The sequence below is a fragment of the Xyrauchen texanus genome, chromosome 11 (assembly GCF_025860055.1).
Source record: "Xyrauchen texanus isolate HMW12.3.18 chromosome 11, RBS_HiC_50CHRs, whole genome shotgun sequence".
Taxonomy (NCBI): Eukaryota; Metazoa; Chordata; class Actinopteri; order Cypriniformes; family Catostomidae; genus Xyrauchen; species Xyrauchen texanus.
Window position 1 is genome coordinate 28,550,988 of NC_068286.1, and position 25,534 is coordinate 28,576,521.

The 25,534-nt window shown below is 38.1% G+C and overlaps 1 protein-coding gene across 3 annotated transcripts in view; it reads right to left on the reverse strand.

Moving 5' to 3' along the window:
* LOC127651412 (FERM, ARHGEF and pleckstrin domain-containing protein 1-like) overlaps nucleotides 1-25,534 on the reverse strand; it is a 145,436-nt gene that overhangs the window by 102,590 nt on the left and 17,312 nt on the right. For all 3 annotated transcript variants that reach the window (XM_052137218.1, XM_052137219.1, XM_052137217.1), the window contains exon 2: nucleotides 7,622-7,811. In XM_052137218.1, coding sequence (XP_051993178.1) covers nucleotides 7,622-7,795 — 174 coding nt within the window. In that variant the 5' untranslated portion in view covers nucleotides 7,796-7,811. The remainder of the gene's footprint in view (nucleotides 1-7,621; nucleotides 7,812-25,534) is intronic.

Below are 25,534 nucleotides of genomic sequence, written 5' to 3' on the forward strand. Positions count from 1 at the left end.
ATCCTGTCCATGAATATCACAAACAGGATTGGTGACAAAGCGCAGCCTTGGCGGAGACCAACCCCACATGGAATGAACTCGACTTCGTGCGAGGACCCGGACACAGCTCTCGCTTTGGACGTACAGGGATTGGATCGCACTAAGAAGGATCCCCCACCCCGTACTCCCGCAGCACCTCCCACAGTATCTCCCGGGGACCCGGTCATACGCCTTCTCCAGATCCACAAAACACATGTAGACCGGATGGGCATACTCCCAGGCCCCTCCAGGATCCTTGCAAGAGTAAAGATCTGGTCCGTGCGTTCCACGGCCAGGACCGAAAACCGCATTGTTCCTCTTCAATCCGAGGTTCGACAATCGGCCGAACCCTCCTCTCCAGCACCTTGGAGTAAACTTTACCAGGGAGGCTGAGAAGTGTGATACCCCTGTAGTTGGCACACACTCTCTGATCCCACTTTTTGAAAAGGGGAACCACCACCCTGTTCTGCCACTCCTTAGGCACTGTCCCAGATTTCCACGCAATGTTGAAGAGGCGTGTCATCCATGACACCCCCTCCACATCCAAAGCTTTCAGCATTTCTGGTCGGATCTCATCAATCCCGGGGCTTTGCCACTGCGGAGTTGTTTGACTACCTCAGTGACCTCCCCAGGGAAATAGAATCTGATCCCCCATCATCCTCCGGCTCTGCCTCTACCATAGAGGGCGTGTTGGGATTTAGGAGTTCTTCAAAGTGTTCCTTCCTCCGCCCAATAACCTCCTCAGTTGAGGTCAACAGCGTCCCATCTTTGCTGTATACAGCTTGAATGGTTCCCCGTTTCCCCTCCTAAGGTGGCGGACGGTTTTCCAGAAGCACTTTGGTGCGGACCGAAAGTCCTTCTCCATGGCTTCTCCGAACTTTTCCCACACCCACTGCTTTGCCTCCCTCACGGCCGAGGCCGCAGCCCTTCGGGCCTGTCGGTACCTTGCAACTGCCTCCGGAGACCTCCGGGACAACAAATCCCGGAAGGCCTTTTTCTTCAGTCGGACGGCTTCCCTGACCACCAGTGTCCACCACGGTGTTCGAGGATTACCACCCTTTGCGGCACCTAAAACCTTGAGGCCGCAGCTTTCCACCACGGCTTCGGCAATGGAAGCTTTGAACATTGCCCACTCCGGTTCAATGTCCCCAACCTCCGCAGGGATGTCTGAAAAGCTCCGCCGGAGGTGTGAGTTGAAGATCTCGCGGACAGGGATCTCCTCCAAACGTTCCCAGTTCACCCGCACTACTCGCTTGGGCTTCCCAGGTCTGTCCAGAGTCTTTCCCCACCCCCTGACCCAACTCACCATCCATTCAATACCATCTTTAAAATATGGATTTCATGGACCTCAATTGGTGTGAAATACTAACCCCACTTTCACACAGAGCCCAATTCCACAAACTTCTTGTCAAAAGTGCAACCGCAGTATTGCAGATGACTGAGGGTTACTATGACTGTCAGATTGTGATTAGAGATATCTGGATGGATTGGTGTGATATTCTAAAGCTTACCTGGAAAGCAGTGTTTTTTTTGTTCTGGGAACAGGAAGAAAAGAGTTATAATCACCTTTTATGTGAATACACATTTCCAATTCAAGAGATTCAGTTTAGTGGTTGGCAGTGGTTTATAGCAGAGCATAGTAACAAAATTGCTAATGTTACTGATTATTACACAGCTTTCTGCAATACTCTATTCTGATTGGATATTTCACAGGTCATCTGGGTACTGAGTGTCCTCTTTCCTACTTCTAGTATCTCTGTGCGTTCTCTACAATTAAGCTAATACCACAAGGGTAACACTTTATTTTACGTAGTCCTTGATACAGAGTAATTACTTAGTTAATTACTTAGTAATAAACGTTGTAATTACATGTACCAAAATGTAATTAACATGTAACTAAGTTATGGTACAGCCTGTACTTACAGATTGTAATTACACACATGTAATAGGCAGCTACTGTTACACATATGTAACAAGCCGAGTCTGTTACATACCTGTTACAAATATGTAACAAGCCGAGTCTGTTACATAACGTGTTACAAACTTGGTACACTGTAATTATGTAAGAAAGTACTTAGTACCACACAATGTAACAAGAAGTACTTAAATATATTAGGCTACTAAGGTCTGCAGTTACATATGGCAAATGTGTACGCTTTGTAGCATTACATGTATGTAACATAAAATAAAGTGAATCAAGATTGTACTTAAGTGGACTTCATGTGTATCTACATACCTTATCCATCTTAAATAACCCACTAGTTCACCGCTAAAATACATGCATTAGCTTCTTTATTACATTAAAATTACAGAAAATTACACAGGTATAAGCTACGTAAATAAAGTGTATCAAGACTGTACTTAAGTGGACTTCATGTGTATCTACATACCTTGTCCATATGTACCTTAGTTTGAATTAACTCACTAGTTTACAGCTTAAATACATGCAATAGCTTCCTAATTACATTGCAACTACAGAATATTACACAGGTATAAGCTACGTAAAATAAAGTGTATCAAGACTGTACTTAAGTGGACTTCATGTGTATCTACATACCTTGTCCATATGTACCTTAGTTTGAATTAACTCTCTAGTTCACAGCTTAAATACATGCATTAGCTTCCTAATTACACTGCAACTACAGAATATTACACAGGTATAAGCTACGTAAAATAAAGTGTATCAAGACTGTACTTAAGTGGACTTCATTTCTATCTTACCTTATTCATATGTGCCTTAGTTTGGGTAAACTCACTAGTTCACAGCATAAATACATGCATTAGCTTCTTAATTACATTGCAACTACAGAATATTACACAGGTATAAGCTACGTAAAATAAAGTGTATCAAGACTGTACTTAAGTGGACTTCATGTGTATCTACATACCTTGTCCATATGTACCTTAGTTTGAATTAACTCTCTAGTTCACAACTTAAATACATGCATTAGCTTCCTAATTACATTGCAACTACAGAATATTACACAGGTATAAGCTACGTAAAATAAAGTGTATCAAGACTGTACTTAAGTGGACTTCATGTGTATCTACATACCTTGTCCATATGTACCTTAGTTTGGGTAAACTCACTAGTTCACAGCATAAATACAAGCAGTAGCTTCCCAACTACATTACAATTACAGAATACTGTATTTTAACTCAATAGTGTAGAGTTGAATTGATGTGGTTACCCTTTCCATCCACCTGCCTGCACACAAAAGGTGACATTATCAAAATGACAAGTCAAATTGTAAATTTATTTTTCCCCTTCAAATACAACATATAATTAGCAATGTAATTAGGAAGCTAATGCATGTATTTAAGCTGTGAACTACAGAGTTAATTCAAACTAAGGTACATATGGACAAGGTATGTAGATACACATGAAGTCCACTTAAGTACAGTCTTGATACACTTTATTTTACTGTAGCTTATACCTGTGTAATTTTCTGTAATTGTAATGTAATAAAGAAGCTAATGCATGTATTTAAGCTGTGAACTAGTGAGTTAATTCAAACTAAGGTACATATGGACAAGGTATGTAGATACACATGAAGTCCACTTAAGTACAGTCTTGATACACTTTATTTTACGTAGCTTATACCTGTGTAATTTTCTGTAATTTTAATGTAATAAAGAAGCTAATTAGGGCTGGGATAAACGATTATTTTTTAAACGATTAATCTAGCGATTATTTTTCCGATGCATCGATTAATCTAACGATTCATTTTTCCAGTCCGATTCGATTTCGATTCGATTATCTACCCATGAATTGACTAATAGCAATTTATACATGTTGATTTACATATCTGAATGAAAAAAACATTAATTCCTTAACATTGCAATATATGTTTATTGCTCTTAAAATGCCAAAATAAAAGACTATACAAGTGCAAAGTAATGCATTCTTAGTCAGAGTTAGCATTCAATAAAACCTTGAAGCCTTGAAAACACATAGGCCTAGCTTACTGAAAAAGTGCATCTTGTAATTCTTCTTTCAGATTAAAATAACAACTTAATGTCTAGCATTCAATAAAAAAATAAAGGTCACCCAAAATACTTGTTTAGAGCAACTGAAAGAATACAGTAACCAATGTAAACTTGAGGGCTTTAAGCTAATACAGAAAGTGCTTTTCCAACAAAAAATAAATAATGAAAATAAACATTCAGAATTCAACATTTATGGGCCTAGCTTACTGAAAAAAAGCATCACATGCAAATAACAACTTACACTTTCCTTTCACCTTAAGAATAGTGTGTGTGTGTGCGTGCGTGCGTGCGTGCGCCGGGTGGCGCCTCTTCAGGTGCTGGTGGTGCTAGAATGGAAGGCCATCTCCATTTTGCAAAGACGACATATCACGGAATTGTTTACTTTTAAATGAAAGAATTCCCATACTTTTGAGGAGCGAGTGCGTGCCGCCTTGCACTTCTGATAGTCAGTGTAGCTACTACGCTCCGGCGCCGCCATCTTTGTTTTGAGTCTGACGAATCGACGCGCATATTTTGCGTCGACGTATTTTTTGCGTCGACGTCATCGCGTTGTCACAGCCCTAAAGCTAATGCATGTATTTAAGCTGTAAACTAGTGAGTTAATTCAAACTAAGGTACATATGGACAAGGTATGTAGATACACATGAAGTCCACTTAAGTACAGTCTTGATACACTTTATTTACGTAGCTTATACCTGTGTAATTTTCTGTAATTTTAATGTAATAAAGAAGCTAATGCATGTATTTTAGCAGTGAACTAGTGGGTTATTTAAGATGGATAAGGTATGTAGATACACATGAATTGCACTCAAGTACAATCTTGATACACTTTATTTTATGTTACATACATGTAATGCTACAAAACGTACACATTTGCCATGTGTAACTGCAGACCTTAGTAGCCTAATATATTTAAGTACTTCTTGTTACATTGTGTGGTACTAAGTACTTTCTTACATAATTACAGTGTACCAAGTTTGTAACACGTATGTAACAGACTCGGCTTGTTACATATGTGTAACAGTAGCTGCCTATTACATGTGTGTAATTACAATCTGTAAGTACAGGCTGTACCATAACTTAGTTACATGTTAATTACATTTTGGTACATGTAATTACAACGTTTATTACTAAGTAATTAACTAAGTAATTACTCTGTATCAAGGACTACGTAAAATAAAGTGTTACCCACAAGGGTAACTCAAATCAATGTTTCATGTCCATTTATATATTTATTTGGTAAGCAATCATGTAATAAGCTGGATAATGAGCAGTCAGATAGTCGTTTTTGCAATATAAACACATTACAGAACTTTGACAAAAAACTGAGGTGACTGTTTCTAGAGACTCAGTGGTATCTTTCTTCCAATATAATAACAAAATATTTCACAGTTAATCAATTTATCATGTTCATTTATTTAGCATAGCAAATAGTCTTTTAAAAAGCACGATGAGCATTCAGATGGTCATTCTTGCAATTTAAACACCAGAAGAACTTTTGCTAAAAGTTGAATTCAGCTGTTTCTGGAGACACAGCTAATTTTTTCTTCTCACATAATAATACATTTTTTTTACAAGTTTCATGTTTATTTATTTATTTGGCAAGTAGCTGTGTAATAGGCAGGATAATGCTATCCTGTCACACTGATCAGTCACAATGTCATTTTCGGAAAATAGACATACAAACAGAATTTCAAAGCATACCAGATGTTGAATTCAGCTATTTCTAAAGACACCCTCTGATTTCATGTATATAATTAATAGAATACTGTACAGTCAGCTGGTCTTTATCGAAAAGTAAACCCCTAATCACCCTGTCAGGTTTTATTTTGTGATTTTTTTTAAAAATGTTTAATCTTTTGTCACTTTTGGACCTTGGCAGCTCCACTCCTCATTATTAAAAAAAAAAAATATATATTTATAAATATAAAGATATTCTGCTAAACATGCTTTTGTGTTCTTTTTTGAACAAAAGTCATACAGGTTTGGAACTAAATGGATGATTGAATGATGACAGAATATTTAGTTTTAAGTGAACTATCTCTAAGTCATTGATTGATTTTAACAGGTAAGCATGTAAGCCAAACGAAACAAAGAACTGCCAACCACCATGTGCCACCATCAAAACAACTAAAACAAAATTGTAGGTGATCCATTTTCCACAACTCCGATGTCACGCCTGGATGGAGAATGATTATTGATCCCCTCAGGAAACCAAGAGTCAATTTAAGCAAAACTGACAGTGTTTTCTGGGACACTTGCTGGTATTTTATAACATGGACTGCCACAGAACACAGAACAATGCTTTTATAAGCCTTATTTTTTCATTAAAAACAGCTACAATTTCGGTGGGTGGTGACTGACTTAACAACCCACCCTTGGGCATCGCCAGAGCACAGGGTGTGCCTCTGATGGCCTGTATACATTTTAAAAACAGATACAAAGACTGAGATAACATGAAAGAGCAGTTCCCTCACACCATCAATATGTCGCCTGGTTTTCAAAAACGAGGACTTCAGCTTGTATCATAGCTTTTCGAGTGGCTGGTAGGTAATTTAGATGAGCTCTTACAAAACAGCATGGATTCTGAGGGTTTTTCAGTTACTCAACATGCCTGAGGAGCTTATGTCTCCTTTGGTGGCAATCAATGAGGGCATTTTCTCATTAGTGAACAAGGCTGAAGCTTTTCAACATCATTGTTATTCCCTAAGGAACTGAGGTGATTAAAAGAGAGGGTGAGTCTAAACCTGAGGGGAAAGCAGCAGGTTTTAGTATGTACTTGTTTGCTAGGCAATGGGTTTTTCCATGCAATTGAACATGGGATGTGTTCAAAATGTAATACTAGGATACTGCTTACTGCACAGTATAAACTACAGTCCCTACTATTTTAAATAGTATGTGAAACAGTATGCATAATGCAACAATAAATGTTCCAAACAGTAGTATACTATATTATTGTCAGATGACCTCACTATGTTGTTTGTTTAATTTAGCAAGTTAACGTTTCATAGATAAAAAATTGCATTTAGTTTTTTTTTGGGAACAAATATAAATAAGTAATCTCTAATAATGAGTCAAGAAAGAGACATTAAAAATCATAGATTGTTCCTTTCATTCATTAAATGGAAGTCAATGTCAAGCACAATTAATTGTGGGATACAATATTCTGCACAGTGCGCTCAGCTTAATACTGCACATTTTTGCAAATATAGTAGGTGATCCAGGTATTCTTTAAATACAGGACACTTGCATACAATGCATAATATACATACTGCATACCGCCAAAATAGATTTAGAAGTATGGGTATGCCATTTCAAACAAAAACCCATAATTTATAAAAATAAATATATATAATTAATATTAACAATAAAAATTTTACAAAAAAAGAAACCCAAAACAAACAAAAAAAAAAACAAATCCCTGATTTCTTAAAAAAAAAAAAAAAAACAACACAACAACAAACAAATAAAATTCACGTTTCAAGTGAACAAACTCCTGATTTCTAAAAACATCTCAAACAAAACAAAAATAAAAAACACAACCCAAAAAACAAACCAAACAAAAAAAAACCTAAAAAAGTCTAAAAGGCAACAGTGCAACATCATGACTTACCGAGACTTCAAAGACTTCCTGAGTGTCATCAAGCATTTGGACGTGAATTGAGATCTGCCTGCCAGGGGGCATGCTGGGGGGCCGCTGGCCGGGCTCCAGTGTGCTGATGCCCATGCTCTCAGGGGCCCCGAGTCGCTGGCCTGCCACCGAGGGCCGCTCCTCTGGCTCCACCATACTTCTGCAAACCCACCTGAGAACAGATTTCAAAATTTAATCTGAGTTAATAATGTTTAGCACATACAAAAATTTACCATGGTTACACCATAGTTTTGGACACTGTCATGATAGCACCATGGTATACATTACGCACCTTTAACCACCATGATATAGGAATGTGGCAAGCATTAAGTACTATAATATACATCAAGTGCCATGGTATTTCCATCTGATACAACTGTAGCTGTACCACTAAAGTACATTCTTGCAAGGTCAGGTGAACACATTGGTCTGTGACATTCTTTGCCTTGTTTGTAACTGGAATTCCAAACCCGCACTGCCCTGGAAAATGCCTTTGAGCAATATTTAGGATTCTTGAAATGTATTTTGCACTAAACAAATTGTGCTCCTATGACAATCTCTCACATGCCAGCCCTGCATGTTAACTCTCTTTCTGTCTAACTGCAAACTATCCAAACAAACACAGCTGTTAGCAATGGCAAGCTCTAAACAAACACAAGATTTTACTAGTAAATGCGTGAGACAAATAAATGAAACTGAGACAAAAAAAAAACCTGTTAATTACAAACCGTTATAGCTGGATAAAACCAAAAAGAAAAACATATATTAAAAGCTATAGCCTAAAGCGAATGAAACTAGATGAGAATAGCAAAATAACTAGAAATAAATCACATAAAAAAAAACACAATTGATGCATCAAAATATGTTTTTTTTGGCCGAAACAGTCGCATTGGGCCGAAAACTGAAAATGATTAGCCTGTTTTAAATTAACTTTGTTTAGAATAATTACAATTTGGAATGATCAGACTCTAAATGTTATTATAGTATTCCAATATATTAGCCTAATATAATTTATTCATGAGGAAGACAAACACGGAGGTGGTTTACACTCAAAAGGCAGAATTTATATTCGCAATATAACAAAACCAAGCTCAGTAAATAGAAGTGGAGCAAACAAAGGATGAAAGATAACAATGCAAAGTACTTAATTAAATAACAACGATGGTAGAGGTCTATACGACAAGCAACGAGACTAGACAATGACTGAGAGAACATGGGAGATTAAAATAGAGTCCTTGATTGCAGTGAGATTAGTGGCAGGTGAATCTTATGAAGGGATTAGAATGCGGGTGAGTTGTGGAAGATAGTGGTGGTTTGGGAGTCCAATGGGGGCGTGACAAACATATTCTTCTTCTAATCTGTTTCCATAAACAATGCTTTTTCAATGCTCATCTCAAAACTAATTATCAAATAAAAGGAATAAATGGAATTTATTGAAACATGAAATTTGAACATTTTAGTTATAATCTGAGTTTAAATTATTTTATTATGTGAGAAGAATGAAACCGGCAAGTGATATGAGATACGAAAATAGCACAGCTATGCAGGAAAATCGGTTGCCTTGGACAATGGTCAATTATACAGTTTAGCGGGAATTCGACCAAAAATACTTGGCCACTGAATGCAGTGACTGATCGATCAGAATCCAGAGAGCCGTCTAATAATAATAACAGTAATGCTTTAAGCAAACACTACTAAAAGTGGTACACAGCTCCTTATATTAACACAATTATGAAGATTTCTTGTTGATGCATGCGACCACAGATTAAATATTCTGTTTTGAACAAGTGAATAAAAAGGACACCGATTCCTTTAGCGAAGATTTGTACAGATGGGGTGGCGCTCAAGTGTTGCAATGAGTCAGAGCAGTGTCTCCTATACAGGAAACATATTCATTCATTATGAAATGCTGCTTTAAACCGCATCAAATCTCCTGAACTCCACAATGCCCATAATCCTGTTATGAGGGCTTTAAAACAAACAATAGGCCTAAAATCACTCACAGTTTTGCAGCATCAGAAAAATACAGGGTTTATGGATTTAGGAACTCATTACATACGGGTTTATAAAGCATTAAATGCAGGGATAATGTAACCCTAAATCCATCAGATGTACAACTTGACAATTAATATGATTAATAGATGGATTATCAAGCTTGTATATATGACCACTTTAACCAAGTCCACAGAGGAAACAAATAGCTGAAGAAAAAAGGAAATTATATTTTGCATGAAGAAAATGGAGCATATTTTAAGACTTTTAGGACAATTCCCTTAACACTTAAATGTGCATTCCATGTTCAATATTCAAGAAAGTTTTAAAGCTTAAATAAAGTTAAGCTCAATCGACAGCATTAATATCATATTGTTGATTACTAAAGAACATCATTTTAACATGCTGTTTATAAAAAAAAAAAAAAAAAAAAAATGCACTTACATTAAGGCACTTGAGAAGTGAATAGGGCCAGTCCATGAACATAACATAAAATGATCACTTTTTCAAAAGTATAGCCCCAAAACATAAACATCGTATGTTAAAATGATTTTAGCATGATACAAATCACTTACACGGTTTACCACCATTACGTCATGTCAAAGTTGTCAAATTGGATATAACTTTACACAGTAAAGGTTAGTGCCTAAATAATTAACATGATTTCACAAAAATCATGTTAACACACATATTGTTTATGTCTTGTGTCTATAATTTTGAAACGGTGACTATTTTTACATTTACGATTTGGCCCCATTCCCTTCCATTATAAGTGCAACAAATTAATCCAGATTTTGGTCTTTTTTTATATAAACGAGGGACGTGTTATGTTTGTGGTAATCAACATTATGACACAAATGAGTGTAAAAATGTACATCAATACATTTTTATTTGTTTATAATATTATTATATTTCATATGTTAGTCAAGAACACATGCATTATGGCCAAAACCGCTATATATGGCATTTGAAATATCTAAATTATACAGAACTCTAGAATAATAAAAAACATTAAAGAAGCAAAGCTTTTGATATTGACAATAAATTGCAAAAGTCTGGTTCTGGAAGTAAAAGTCCCATTCATTTATCCCACAGACAAATTGATTTTCAACGATAACAATCCTTTAAAGACAGACCTACCGTGAGCTACAAGGTTGTTCATCGATAATACATGCTTCCATTGAAACAATCCGTCTGCGTTATTTCAACTTCATCGTTTAAAAATTGTGTTTGATAGCAGAATTCAAGATAAACAACTACATTGCCCATGATACAGCAGAGAAAGATCCATCAATCCATCAACCGTGGTAAAAAAAATAAGACCGGAAACAACCGCCCACTCCCATGATGCACTGTGAATGACAGAAAGTCGATCTCCCTTCACTCTCAAACTTCTTATATATGTTTATCAGAATGTTCAATAAACAAACTAAATTGTTTCTATACTCAAAATCAATTACCTAAAATCACTAGTTTTATATATTTTTATAGTCTTATATTCTATGACATCATCATCATTCGCAATGCTTCATGGGATTGTAGTCCATACCCTCATGAAAGACAGACTTGCAATATTGTCAGATTTTCAAATACTCTTTAACCTTAAAACAAAGTCTGTAATGTTGCGATTCACCTTGGAGCTGGTTGTTTTTGTTCATGGATAGGGCTGCAACAAACAATTATTTTGATAATTGACTAATCTAATGATTAGTAGAACGATTATTCTGTGATTATTGCAACGATTAATCATTAGCTCTTAACCTAATATTCAGTTTGTGCCCCGACTTAAAAGGTTGGGGCACATCTTAAAAGGTTATGCTTCATCTTTTAAAAATAACTCTAAATGACACTCACTGAATTACTTGGAAAAAAACTTTTTATTATGTTTAATTCAGTTTAAAAAAAAATCACTATAAAAAATGTGATAGTCATCAAGTGCTTTTGTCTTCTTTTTCATTTAAATTGTCTAAAATTGTCTTGCTTTAAGAGAATGTATCTCAGATAAAAAATTCTCAGATAAAAAAATTTTTATTCTGCAGTATAGCTGATAAAGTAAATGTACGTTGTTTTAAATGTATTTAGACATTATTTTTGGAAAAAAAGCAAAAGCAAAAACAAATGCTGTGGATTGATTTGTCTTATATATATTCCTTTAAGCACCCCCCCACCCCCAAAATTCTCATTACTGTAATTTGTCCGGATGTTGAGTTTATTTTTATATATACAATATATTTTTATACAATCTTTTTTAAATATTATACTATACACATGAAAGATGTGACAAACAGTACCACAATATTGACTTCTCAAATCATATTTTTTTGTTCCAATACAATGCTAAGAATTTGGGTAAAATGTCCTTAATTGTCAAGAAAATTATGTCAAATTGTAAACATTTTAATGGTTCTTAAAAGGCTTTAAGGAGACTTAAAGATTAAAACCATATTTTGTTGCAGTGTATAATGGGGCGAAGACTGTTTCTCACCTTTCTGTTCACTTCAATCCATCTTTAACTCACAAAAAAAATTTTCCCGATAAGAAATGCACAGCGACACATGTATTATGATCCAATAAGTCGCAAGCCATCACATTATAATTTAGCTACAGCAAGCGTGCACGCACATGTGCGCATCAGCCGGGTGCCGTTTCAATCTCTCTCCCACTTAGATCGGGACACTTCATGCCACTCATAGAAGAGACGCTGACCGCACAGATATATGCCAGTTTTGGAGTTTGTAGTTATTTACATGACCTACTTCTTTATTATTTAAACTTTAATAAAGCATTAAATATAACACCATTAAAGATGTAACGCTTTGGTGTTTCATTTAAAGATGCTCTGATATGCAAGTTTTGTTTAAACGGAGCAGCAGCTCCGGCTCCGGTTATTACACAACGAGAGTTCTTCTGTAATTTTATTATTTTGTATTTTTATATTTTTCCCTCATACTTTGCTACATCACCTGAAGCTGTTTGTAAAGTTTAGAGTGCATCTGGACTGTGAGCTGTAAATTCTTCCGCTCCTCAGTCAAGCATGAGCTGTAGTTATGCTCTCATGCGTCATTACAGATTAATGTGATCTCATGTTACGCTAAATGACATCAAACAACTATTCGACAATGAGAATTTTTTATCGTCGATGTTGTCGATAACGTCGACTAATCGTTTGAACCCTATTCATGGATTACAATTCTTTAAATGGAGGATTTTTTGAAAAGTCAATGGAACTAATTAATGGGCAAAATACTTAAAGAATCCATGCTGTTGAAAAAGTGGGCGGGCACTATTGCGCTCCATGTTGTCTAGTCTTGTTTCCTCAATACAGGATTCAGAATATTAAAAATTTGTGATATTCGGCTATCCTTAGATTATCACTTCTTGCTTGGGGACCAAGACAGAAAAATGGGAAAAAAACACAGTGTTCAGAGATACTGAAGCTGATGACAGACCTAAACTCTTCTCCTCCCAATCTGGCAAAAAAGCACACAGCGTAATCAAACATTCCTATTCAAAACTCTGCATTTCAAAGAGAGATGAAAGAGAACACTTTCAGATTTTCAGACCAATTATCCGCTACAGACAGCTCCTTTAAAAACATCAAGTGGTTGCCATGGAGATAACATTTTCAATTCTTCAATGGAGACCTCAAAAGTACAGTACAGTACATAAAAAGAAAACATACAGTTGTGTTTCAATCTGTATACTCAAAACATACACAGCTAAAAGGAATTAGATATAGAAACAAAACAGGCTACAAAGGATCTTGTTTCAAATGCAAATGTGAATTACTCTCAAGCCATAATGTACAAACATTGGTCCGGCTACAGTGTAATTAGTGGTTTGTTAAGTATATAGAGGTAAAACTGAAACACAAAGCCACCATATATGAACATTTGCCTTTCCAATATGCCAATACTGTTATGTACAGGATACTGTTTTGTTATTCCATAGTGCTTTAATAGTACTGTAAGTAACTTCAAAGAATACCATGGTATTACCGGTATGGTAGTGTCCCAAAAACATGGTATATTTTTCTCAATGGTAAACCCATGGTACTTTTATGTAAGAGCACTTAGTAAATTAGTTAAATTTAGTGAATCTGGGAAGAGTTTATCCAGATTTCAAGGCAAAGAAAGTTATGTCAAGTTTACACTACATGATTTTGAGCCCGATTTTCGCTCGCCGAAGTAAAAATGAGCCCCGTGAGTGACGATCGACGATACCTGCAATAGAACATCAACTAGCATGGCTGCGATATTAAGAAAGTCTCATTGGACTGAAGAAATGGAGGAATAATTAGTGGAACATTGGCAGGAGCACCAGTGCCTGATGTTTCATCTGAACTGTACCACAACTGGGTGGAGAAAGAGAAGAGTTGGAGAGAAATTGCCAATTCTCTTGGACAGTCAAGTAAGCAAACAGGTAGATTTTTCAGTAAAAGGTACTTTTTCATATTATAACCAATAAAATATTGAATGCCTTGGGCGATTAAAAGCATACACATCATATTCTAAAATGCATAACATATGATCATGCATTTGTTTTCGTATCTCGTATCACTTCTCATGTGTACGTTGTGAAACTTAATTTGGAGTCCAGGCAGATTTGTCGGGGATTCGTCAATAGTGAAATGTTTTGTAATGTGTTCACTCCTATCGCCAATTCCTTGTGTAATTTGAAAATGCTACGACTTACACGACAAGACAGACAGTTGTGTAATATGAATGGTACCACGATCCGACATCTTTGAAAGTCGTGTAGAGTGTCGGAGACATTAGCGGACAGGCCAAAGATCATGTTGATGTCACAGATTCACCAGACTCTCTCACCACACACACACAACCTTCCCTCACTCCTTAACAATAATCACCTGCACTTTTAAACCACCCCGGGACCAATAGGACACTCGCTCATCCAGGACCGGTTCTGATGGCCGCATATGGACAGAGATGTCAGAAGGTTTGTCCAGGGATATCCGGATTGTGCCATGTCAAGGACCCCACGACAACTACCAGCAGGCAAATTCCTTCCACTACCCGTACTACGTCACCCTTGGTCACACCTGGAGTAGACTTTATTACTGACTTACAGTCCTCTGAAGAATTCACCTGCATACTAGTGACAGTGGATCAATTCTCCAAGGCCTGTAAGCTGGTTACCCTCAAAGGTCTTCCTACCAGCTTAACACTATTTAACCATGCATTCAGTAATTATGGAATTCCCGAAGACATAGTCTCCGACAGAGTTCCCCAGTTCATTTCGAGAATCTGGAATCCATTATTTTCTATCATGGGTGTGACCATCAGCCTCTCCTCTGGATACATCCTCAAGTAAAGGGCAAATGGAAAGAAAAATCCAGGAGATAGGCCGATTCCTCAGAACCTTCTGGCATCGCTGCCAGAACTGTTCGCTTCCTGTCCTGGGCAGCGTACACACAGAACTCCCTGCGTCAGGCTTCCATAAATCTCACTCAATTTTGGTGTGTATACAACTACCAACCTCCTCTCTTTCCATGGTCTGGAGAGCAGTTCGATGTCCCATCAGTCAACCATTGGTTTAGAGAGAGCGAGAGGGTCCAGGACTTAGCTCAGCACCATCCGAAACAGGCAGTGCGCCGCCAGAACCACACTGATGCCCGGAGATCTTCAACTACAGTTTACCAGCCCAGGCAGGTGTGGCTCTCCACGAGGGACATCAGGTTGCACCTCCCATACAAAAAGCTACGTCCCTGTTACATTGGTCCCTTCACTATCACAAGACCAATAAACCCAGTCACATACCTACTCCAACTTCCACCTCAATATCACATTCATCCAACACTCCACATCTCCCTTTTGAAAACTCTCCCCTTACTCCTCAGAACCTGATCTGGATGACAAGGATGCAAAAGTTCAGAAATGCAAAGCACACCCTGAGTTCTTTTCAGGAGATTAATTAAAAAGACCCTGTTCAAAAGAGTCATTTGTTCAAATCTGACATCATTGTTTGTGCCGTGTTTGTTGCATCTGAACAGACAGGGTGAAAGTGGTGCGAGACACACTGGTGTGCACTATAAAGATGATATCTGACAAAAGCGCATATAAACGCACACAACCCAACAGTCGTGCCAATGGCAACTAGATTTTAAATTACTGTCATTTATCTTTGGTTGCAGTCTGGTGCCCTGCTAACAACACACAGCACGGATGCCGTAAAGAAGCTGTGCGACTCCACTCTCGTTAAGAAACCAAAACACTTCTGTGAGATGCTCACTTAGCTGCCGCTATTCATAAAGAGACAGTACTGTTTTAGCTATATATATATATATATATATATATATATATATATATATATATATATATATATATATATATTTGCAAATTCAAGACTTAATATTAATATTAAAAGAGCAACCACCCCCTTCACTTGGTGAAGTCCAATTACCTCAAAAACGTGAATGATATCTCAAATCATGAGGCTTGAGGTATCATTCACATCTGTGGAATTGTGCATTAAGTTTAATACTTAGGATTAGGGGATTTTTTTAAATCGCTTAAGTATGAGCAATAGTAATAGTGATGCTTGACTTGGCAAAGAGCACTAATGAAACAATACCACACGACGCACGTTACTCCACACTGATTGAATATCACACCGAGTGTGAACGGTCATATGAGCATTCTGAAAGGATTTCATTCATCACAGGCTCTCAGACATGCTAGAAATCCAAGTCACAACAGGTTAACACATGCATGAGGGGGTTTCTGCATCTCTGCACTCAGATAAACCCTCAAAACAACACAGAAATCCAGCCAGCCTTCACTAATTTTACAACAAACTCAATACCAGAGACAATAAATAGGATTATCATACATAATAGATGAGTGAATTTGCTAAATTTAAAGGAATAGTTTATCCAAAAATTATAATTGTCATTATTTACTCACCCTTTTGGTTGTTCCAAACTCACATTTTGTTACATGTATGCTTCTAAGAAGAAAAAATATATACTTTCCAATGAGGTAAGTAATTAAAACTGGATTCAAATGGAAAACAGGTATATTTTTCTTACCCAGTTGGAAAATAGTTTTTTCTTGTTTTAAGCATAAACCCCACCAATTTTGTTAGATCTATGTGTCTTTTGTCATTCTACTTGTTTTTTTTTCTTGTTTAAATAGATGTTTTTACCAGAAAATAAGACAAAAATACTACAAAATTTTGCAGTGTGCATTATACAAAAGGTGAATTTTTGAAGAATATCTTGGCAGATTGGGGTTTCAAGCTTCAAAAAAACAAATCTGATGGACTCATTCAGGAATCAGATTGATAGATTCGGTTGCAGTGGTTAACAGGTCACTGGAGGGGAAACATTTTCAATAAACAACATTTCAGTAAAAAAAAAAAAATCTATATGTTCCTTACACAAAACTGTTGTATAGCTTGAGAGTATAGCAAACAAGTCACTTGGACTGCTTTTTGATGCTTTATGGTATTTTTTAAAATTGTATAGCTTGACTGCCTCTGTTCTTATTCACTTTCATTAAATGGAAATTAGCGGGCCAGGATATTCCTCAAAAAAATTCACCTTCTATGTTCTACAGAAGAAAAAAAAAGTTTGTGACACATGAGGATGAGTAAATGATGACAGAATTTGCATTTTGGGTGAACTATTCTTAAAGATGCCCAAAGAGAGCCATGTTAGTGTAATGGTGTAAAGAATAACCCAAGTACTCTTGTGAGACTTTTCTGTGGCGTTATGCGAGTCCTGACAGTATGTCCACTGAATCTTATAAGAAGGCTTATCAGCAATCAGTAACGCTTTGATCATCAAGGGAACGTTGTTGTGTTGCTACACACAAGACATCAGAACACAGTACTGAAATAACACGGTGACTTGTGCTTTCTTGTGATGGATGGATGATGATGAAAATGTCATTTTGATATTGATTTTCTTGTGCTGTTTGACATTTTGTGCAATGAAGGAGAAGGTGAGAGAGAAACTGTTAAAAAAACAAGCCAAAAACAATGCTGCATTTTACTCAGAGGTATGCCTGACCAAAATGGGCCAATTTTTCAACAGTGTATGTACACAAAATACAATTTAATTATAGTTATTCAATTAAATGAACACTCAATTTAATTTACTAAAACATATTTGAAGGCAGACAAACTTCATTATCCATTGAAAAAAAAAAAATATTGAAATAAACATCTATTTTTCGGCCATGAAGGGTACAGTTATCAGCCGACAATGGATGCAGATAATCTCAAAACGCTGATTTAACCAATTTATCAGCCTGGCCAAAATGATTGGTCAATCCCTAAAACTGTTGGCAGAGTTTGATAACTTCAAAATGACCAAATATCGGCCAATTAATCAGCCTGGCCGATATATCGGTCTATAAATGACACTTAAGTATACACTGTCTTCAGTCTTTAATTTTAATATGGCCAAATATAGGACAGCCAATTAATCGGTCTATAACTTTACATAAAGACAGAAAAAAGCAAAATAAAGAGACTTTTTGGGGGAAAATGTAATAATATTAATTCTGTTTTTCTGACATGAATGGTATAGTTATCAGCCAATAATCTCAAAATAGCCCAACAGTGGCCAATTTATTAGCCTGGCCAAAATTCAATCACTAAGACTTCAGTTAATCTGTAAAGTGGGTACAATTATCGGAAAATGCTAATAATTTCAATTAATCAAAGATAAGTCGGACAATAAACTGGCATGACCAATACATTGGTCAATAACTATAGAAAATAATAAAGAAATACAAAATAGACTTTAAAAAAGAAATAGAAATCAGAAAGAACATGGAAAACAGGAGAATAAGGTTGCTAGTTCTAGAGGCCAACAGGCGGTCTTCAGGGGCCTTTCCACTAACACAAACAGTGCAAAAAAGGAGCCCATTGTTTCCTTTCCTTAGCTGAAGTTACTGGTTACACATATTTAAACTGAATGAGTAATTGAGAAGTGGCTCCTCAGGGACCTTTAATCCCCCCAGCTGGCAGTTTCATTGCCTGCAGAAAACAGACCTTTTCAGGACAGTGCCTTCTGTAGAAAAGGAGTGCTTTAATTTACTTTATAACTACTTAATGTCTTCTTCTCTGTTACCAACCTTCACTATAGAGAATGGGCATCTACATCATGGTGCATTGCATTCTAGTTAGTGGTTGCCATATTTTAGGATACACCCATATAGACTGTAGAAGCACACAGCAACAACAACCACAAATCAACTGAGATAAAACACGAATGGACCAAGCGAAGATGAAGTTCAAGATTCCTTACCGAGAGAAGAAATATAAATATTTTTTTATATTTGCCTTTTTTAATTTAATTGACATGTCAGTACTTGAAGGTTACACTGTCACTTCACACTTGATACTGTGAACGGAGTGGTGGTGGCGTAGTGGCTAAAGCGCAGGGCTGTTAATCAGAAGGTCACAGGTTCTAACCCCACAGCCACCACCATTGTGTCCTTGAGTAAGGCACTTAACTCCAGGTTGCTCCAGGGGGATTGTCCCTGTAATAAGTGCACTGTAAGTCGCTTTGGATAAAAGCGTCTGCCAAATGCATAAATGTAAATGTAAATGTAAATGTAACTTTCAGTGTAAGGTTTTCATTTTACCTTTTGTATTTTACTTGTTTACTGCCTTTTTATCTCAATTGTTAGTACTTGAAGATTACACTGCCACTTTACTTTGCACTACAATGTTACTGTGAACTGTACACATATTTACTTCAGCATATTATGTTACACAAATAAAGAGATTCAGAATTTAACTACTTTTCCATCATTTATTTTGGTAACAAGTGGTATGCAACTTATGAATACCGCTGTTAATGCAGCATATGCAGTTCATATTCAGTTCACATGGTTTATGTCAAGGTTTATGGTTTCATAACACTGGGGCAAATATTGGTCAAGGCACAGCTCACAGTCACAATCTTGTCAAGGAATATCATGTCCTCGCCTTCACATGGGAGCACCATGGTCACTGGTATGGGCTCACTAAGTTTGGTGTATTAGTGCGAACACATCTCTCTGGCATCTCTCTCACATGTCTCTCTGGCCAGTGCACCAAAGGGCTGAGGTGTGTAAACATTGCACTTATGGTGTTTCTGAACATGGTCGACACAGTCTTTCGCTCTATGCAGAAGAGGAGTGCAATATGCAGAGTTAAGAGGAGCATCTGAAAAGATGAATGTTTTCGGCATGTCTGCGGTAAGAAGGGAAGAAGCTGCATCAGCACACCGTCACAACAGCAAAACATGGAAACCCAGTGTAGTACTTGACCTTCACGTCATCATCTTTCAAGAAATGCTAATCCATCTTATTTTGGGAGAGCTCTTCCTTCAGTATCCTGTTCTCCTCCAACAAGCAGTTAATTTCAGCATGCCTGTGGCCACAAAAACTGCATTCCTGCTGTTCTCCAGTGTTGTCCTTTTGGTGCAGCTCCATCCATCTGTGACCTCTGTGCAGCTACATCTGGTGGTGCAGATTCATCCATCTCTGATCTCTGGCCAGCTAGATCCAGTGGTGTCGCAGGTGCAGTGTTATTCCCTGTGAGAGATTGCGGTCTCTTTTTCGTCTCGTTAAACTGCCCAGAGTGTGTTCCTTTGTCTTCTGTGTGCCCGAGTTGTACTGACGGTACCCAGTCAGTATGACACTCTAGCCTTTCATATGCTGGTTTGCCTGAAAAAAAGAAAAAAAAGATTAGTTAAGTAGATATGATCAATTATGTAGATATGCAGCCAACTAGTTGTGCAAAGCTAGCTGTGTAGCGACAACCCTACGCAATGTTTGCATTGTAAAATTTGTTTTGATTATAACTTACCTGTGTGAAAAAGCAGTGAACACACAAACAAGTGTCGGGAAATGTTGTTGAAGGTGATCTTTGTTCGTCTTACAGCTGCTACCCATGCCACACGATGCCTCTTTGTTAACTCAGCAACCTGAGTTCCACTGTTTTGCTTCCAAGTTGGAAAGCTGTAAAATCAAACTACATTTGCAAATACGTTTTCCACACCGGTCATGAGAACGGTTATGGCAGTTGATAATACAGCAAGAGTTCACCATTCCACTGTGTTTTTTTAAGTTGGATAATATACACCCAACCGCAGTGTCTACTTCAACTACTACTCGGTCTCTAACGTAGCTTCCATGTCCTAAAATCCCACAATGCCTTGCGTTGCTCCCTTTGGATGATGTCATGATCCATTACCAGAACGTCCCTTTAATTACACAAATGCGTGCCATTCTAACAATGGGAATACAAATGGCAGGCCTGAATAAACTGATGTACTTATATAGAGATTTCCAAACTAGATATCCACTGAAACAAGTCATTAAAACCCACTTACAGAAATATTATGACAATATATTTAATAACTTCAGTGCTATCTTTAGTTCACTCATTTTTAACAGCTCCTCAGCAATGAGCAGAAATTATAAAAGAAAGTACAGCTGGGCCATTTGAATGTATGGATATCTTGATATTTTTCAGCATTTTAATAGCATTCAATATACATATAGGCTATATCTCCGTATTTACAGTATGTAGTTGCTCTGAAATGTAACAAGGTTAATTTTTACAATGAGTGGAACCATCATTTCAATCAAACAGCCATTGTAGCCAGTAGATTAAAAATGTTTAATGCAAGAACTAAAATAATGTAAAAAGTTTGTTCAAAAATCCTCAACCATTTTTTTCTTAAATCTAAGTAATGGAATGAAAGTTTACATTGTAAATATCAGTTAATTTAAGAGATAATCAGCTAAATTTACACAGCGTCATAGTAACTTTATACAGTAAATCTCTAAATTGTGATGTACGTCTTCCGTTTCACTGAACTGTCACTTAATTTTAAAAGCCACATGAGTGAACTGCACTGCAGAATAAGTGCAGCGCACTGAAATGTCAAAGCCTGAATATTTATTTCCCTCCGCTAAGCAGCTGAAGTTCGCGGTGTGGAAATATAATGGTTATTTAAAAGACTCACAAAACATCATCAACATTGATAGTCACCCAATTTATAAACTTTGTCGGAAAAAAGTGTGATCGGAATCTGAGCGTGTGTGTGCACACACGGGATGGGACATGTTTTTGTATGGTGGAATTTAATAACCATCATAGCTCAACAAGATCACCCACGAGCCGTGGCAGAGCCAGGAGTTTTTCACAGGGGTGGCCTGGCAGGGGCCAGCGAGCAGTCTGTAGTGGCACAGAAAGACATCTGACTGACCAGTAAGCAACCAATCAGAACATCCTAGCAACCAACTAGCAATGCCCTAGCAACCACACAGAACATCCTAGTAAACCCCATCATCACCCTAGCAACCACCTAGCAATGCCCCAGCAACAACCCAGAACATCCTAGAAATCACCTAGCAATGCCCTAACAAACACCCAAAACATCCGAGCAACCCACATCAACACCATAGGAACCACCTTGCAATGCCCTAGCAACCACCTAGAAATTCCTAAGTCACCACTAGAGGTAGACCGATATCTCGGTTTTATGGATTAATCAGTGCAAGTTCCTCTTTGGAAATTTGTGGAACTATTAGCATTATTAGTGGTCGGCCGATATGTGTGTTTTAATGGCCGATGCAGATATCTAGAGAGCAGGGAGGCCGATAGGTCGATACATCACACAATTTAATATAATAAATAACAAACATAAAAACTGCTTAATTCATAAATCATATCTAGCACTATTATTTACTCAATTTCACACAAAACAAAATATTATAAGTTTTTTTAAATAAGATTGTATTCAAGTTGAAGATGGCGCCGAGTATGGCTGCTGCATTACAAGCTCCATCCCAATATTGTAGTATTTTGTTTGTTTTGTCTACAATTCTTATGTTTTTTCTATTGGATGCTGTCTGCCTTATTGTCTACGATAGACAAACACCTTTGGACATTGGTTCTGTAATAGCACACCAAAAACCGGACTTTAAATACCTCAATGCGGACCCGCTCTTTTCAAACACCCCAGCAGAGCCCTTTGTCTGGGCAGCCTGGCCGCAGAAATGCAGCTGGAAAAGGGGAAGGAGAGCCGCCTTTCTCATCAGACTAAGAAGTCACGCAAATGGACCCCCACTACCCAGTATGCTACTGGCAAATGTTCAGTCTCTGGACAACAAGCTCTGCGAGCTGAGAGCGCGGATATCTTTCCAACGAGAGAACTGTGGGATTCTGCGCGCACAGAGCGAAAGACCTCTCAGGTAAAATCAGAGGTGGTGGTGTATGATTTATGATCAACAAATCCTGGTGTGATCAGAGGAACGTACATTCTATCAAGTCTTTCTGCTCTCCTGATCTGGAATTTCTCATGTTTCTGTGTCGACCACTCTGGCTACCGAGGGAATTCACAGCGGTCATTATCACAGCTGTGTACATGTCGCCACAAGAGTGATCCAGTGCTGGTCGGACCAATCAGATTCTATGCTACAAGACTGTTTTGATCATGCGGACTGGGAGACATTCCGGTCTGCCTCTGATGACGACATCGAGGTCTGCGCTGATACCGTATCGGATTTCATCAGGAAGTGCATAGATGTAGTACCGATCAAAACTATACAGATCTACCCTAACCAAAAACCGTGGATTAATAGCTATGTTCGTGTGGCACTTAATGCACGGACCTCAGCTTTTAATTCCGGGAATGCGGAGCATAAACAAGCCAGTTATGCCCTCCACAAAACTATCAGAGCAGCCAAAAGCCAGTACAGGGACAAGATTAAAGAACAGATCAACACCACCGACTCTAGAAGCATGTGGCAGGGAATTAATATCATCACAGACTTCAAGGGTAATAAAAACTACACCGTGAACTGTTTCTCTCCCAGATGAGCTTACAAATTTTTATGCTCGTTTCAAGGGAAATAACACCGCGACCGCAGAGAGAGCTCCCATGGCTGAAGCTACAGAGGTTAGTTCACTCTCCATCTCTGTAGCAGACGTAACCCATTCCTTCCGACTGGTGAATATCCGTAAAGCCGTGGGTCCAGGTGGCATTTCGGGCTACGTCATCAGAGCGTGCGCGAACCAACTGGCTGTTTTTTTTTTACTGACATTTTCAACCTTTCCCTCTCCTTGTCTGTGTTCCCCACATGCTTTAAAATGTCCACCATTGTGCCTGAACCAAAGCAATCCAAAATCACTTGCTTAAATGACTGGCATCCTGTTGCTCTTACCCCAATCATCAGCAAATGCTTTGAGAGACTAATCAGAGATTACATCTGCTCTGTGCTGCCTGCCTCACTGGACTCACTGCAGTTTGCATACATAATCCACTGATGATGTCATTGCATCTACACTACACACTGCTCTCTCCCACCTGGAAAAAAGGTACACATATGTGAGAATGCTGTTTGTAGACTACAGCTCAGCATTCAACACCATAGTGCCCTCCGAGATTGATGTGAAACTCCAGGCTCTGGGCTTAAACAGCTCGCTTTGCAGCTGGATCCAGGACTTCCTTTCAAGCAGACACCAGGTGGTTAGAATGGGAAGCAACATCTCATCACTGACCCTCAACACTGGCTGTGTTCTCAGCCCACTCCTGTATTCTCTGTACAGCCTACAGAGAGGAGGTGCACACTCTGACACGCTGGTGTCAGGAGCACAACATCTCCCGCAACATCAGTAAGACCAAGGAGCTTGTGGTGGACAGAGAGTACCACCCTATCACCATCAACGGAGCACTGGTGGGGAGTCATTAGCTTCAAGTTCCTCGGTGTCCACATCAAAGAGGAACTTGCATGGTCTGTCCACACGGAGGCCGTTGTGAAGGCTCACCAGTGCCTCTTCTTCCTGAGACGGCTGAGGAAGTTTTGAATGAACCACCACATCCTCACACGGTTCTACACCAGCATTGTAGAGAGCATCCTGACTGGCTGCATCACCGCCTGGTATGGCAACAGCACAGCCCTAAACCGCAAAGCCCTGCAAAGTGTGGTGCGAACTGCCAGACACATCATTGGAGGTGATTTCCCTCCCTCCACGACATCTATAACAGTTGGTGTGTGAAAAAAGTTTGGAGGATCATCAGAGACTCAACCACCCAAGCCATGGGCTGCTCTCACTGCTACCATCAGGCAGGAGGTATCGCAGCATCAGGACCCGCACCGGCCTACTTCATGACAGCTTCTTCCCCCAAGCAATCAGACTTTGGAACTCTTGATCGCTCACGATCTGAGCACTGTACTTTATTAATCTTTAATCTCACCCTGGACTGTCATAAATTATATTCTCTCTTAACAACACACTGGCAACTGACTATCAAACGACCGCCTGAATATCAATACAGCAGAACACAATCTACTCTATATTTTATATAAACTATGTTTATGTTTTATGTTAACTATGTGTATACTGTGTATTCTATTTTGTGTGAATGTGTATTCTATAATGCGTGTATTATTTGTATATTGTGTTGTGTGTAATTATTTGTATATTAGAATTGTCTTGTGTAAATCTGATGTTTATTATAAATTGGTATAGGTCTCATCACTGTCATGACTATGCTGCTTGGAACTGCACCCAAGACTTTCACCCACTGTTGCACTTGCGTATATGGTTGAGTGACAATAAAGTGATTTGATTATTTTAAATGGTAGATAGCAGTTTTTTTCTGATTTCTGTTTAGTCATGAAATTGTAGTCATTTATTTCTGCATGAAGAAATTGTTAATATATTAGAAAGAAGGGAATAACAGTACACACAGTAGTCCAGCAACAATGGATGGATTTGTGGCATTTTAATCATTAGACAAGACAGTTAAGAGATACAGGGAACAGTTGAGGAGAGAGATGGAGAATGAAACAGGCAAGCACTTTTACGCAATGTGGTTCTTATATGCGGACCATTTAAATGAGACTATGCTGCACACCAGTCTTT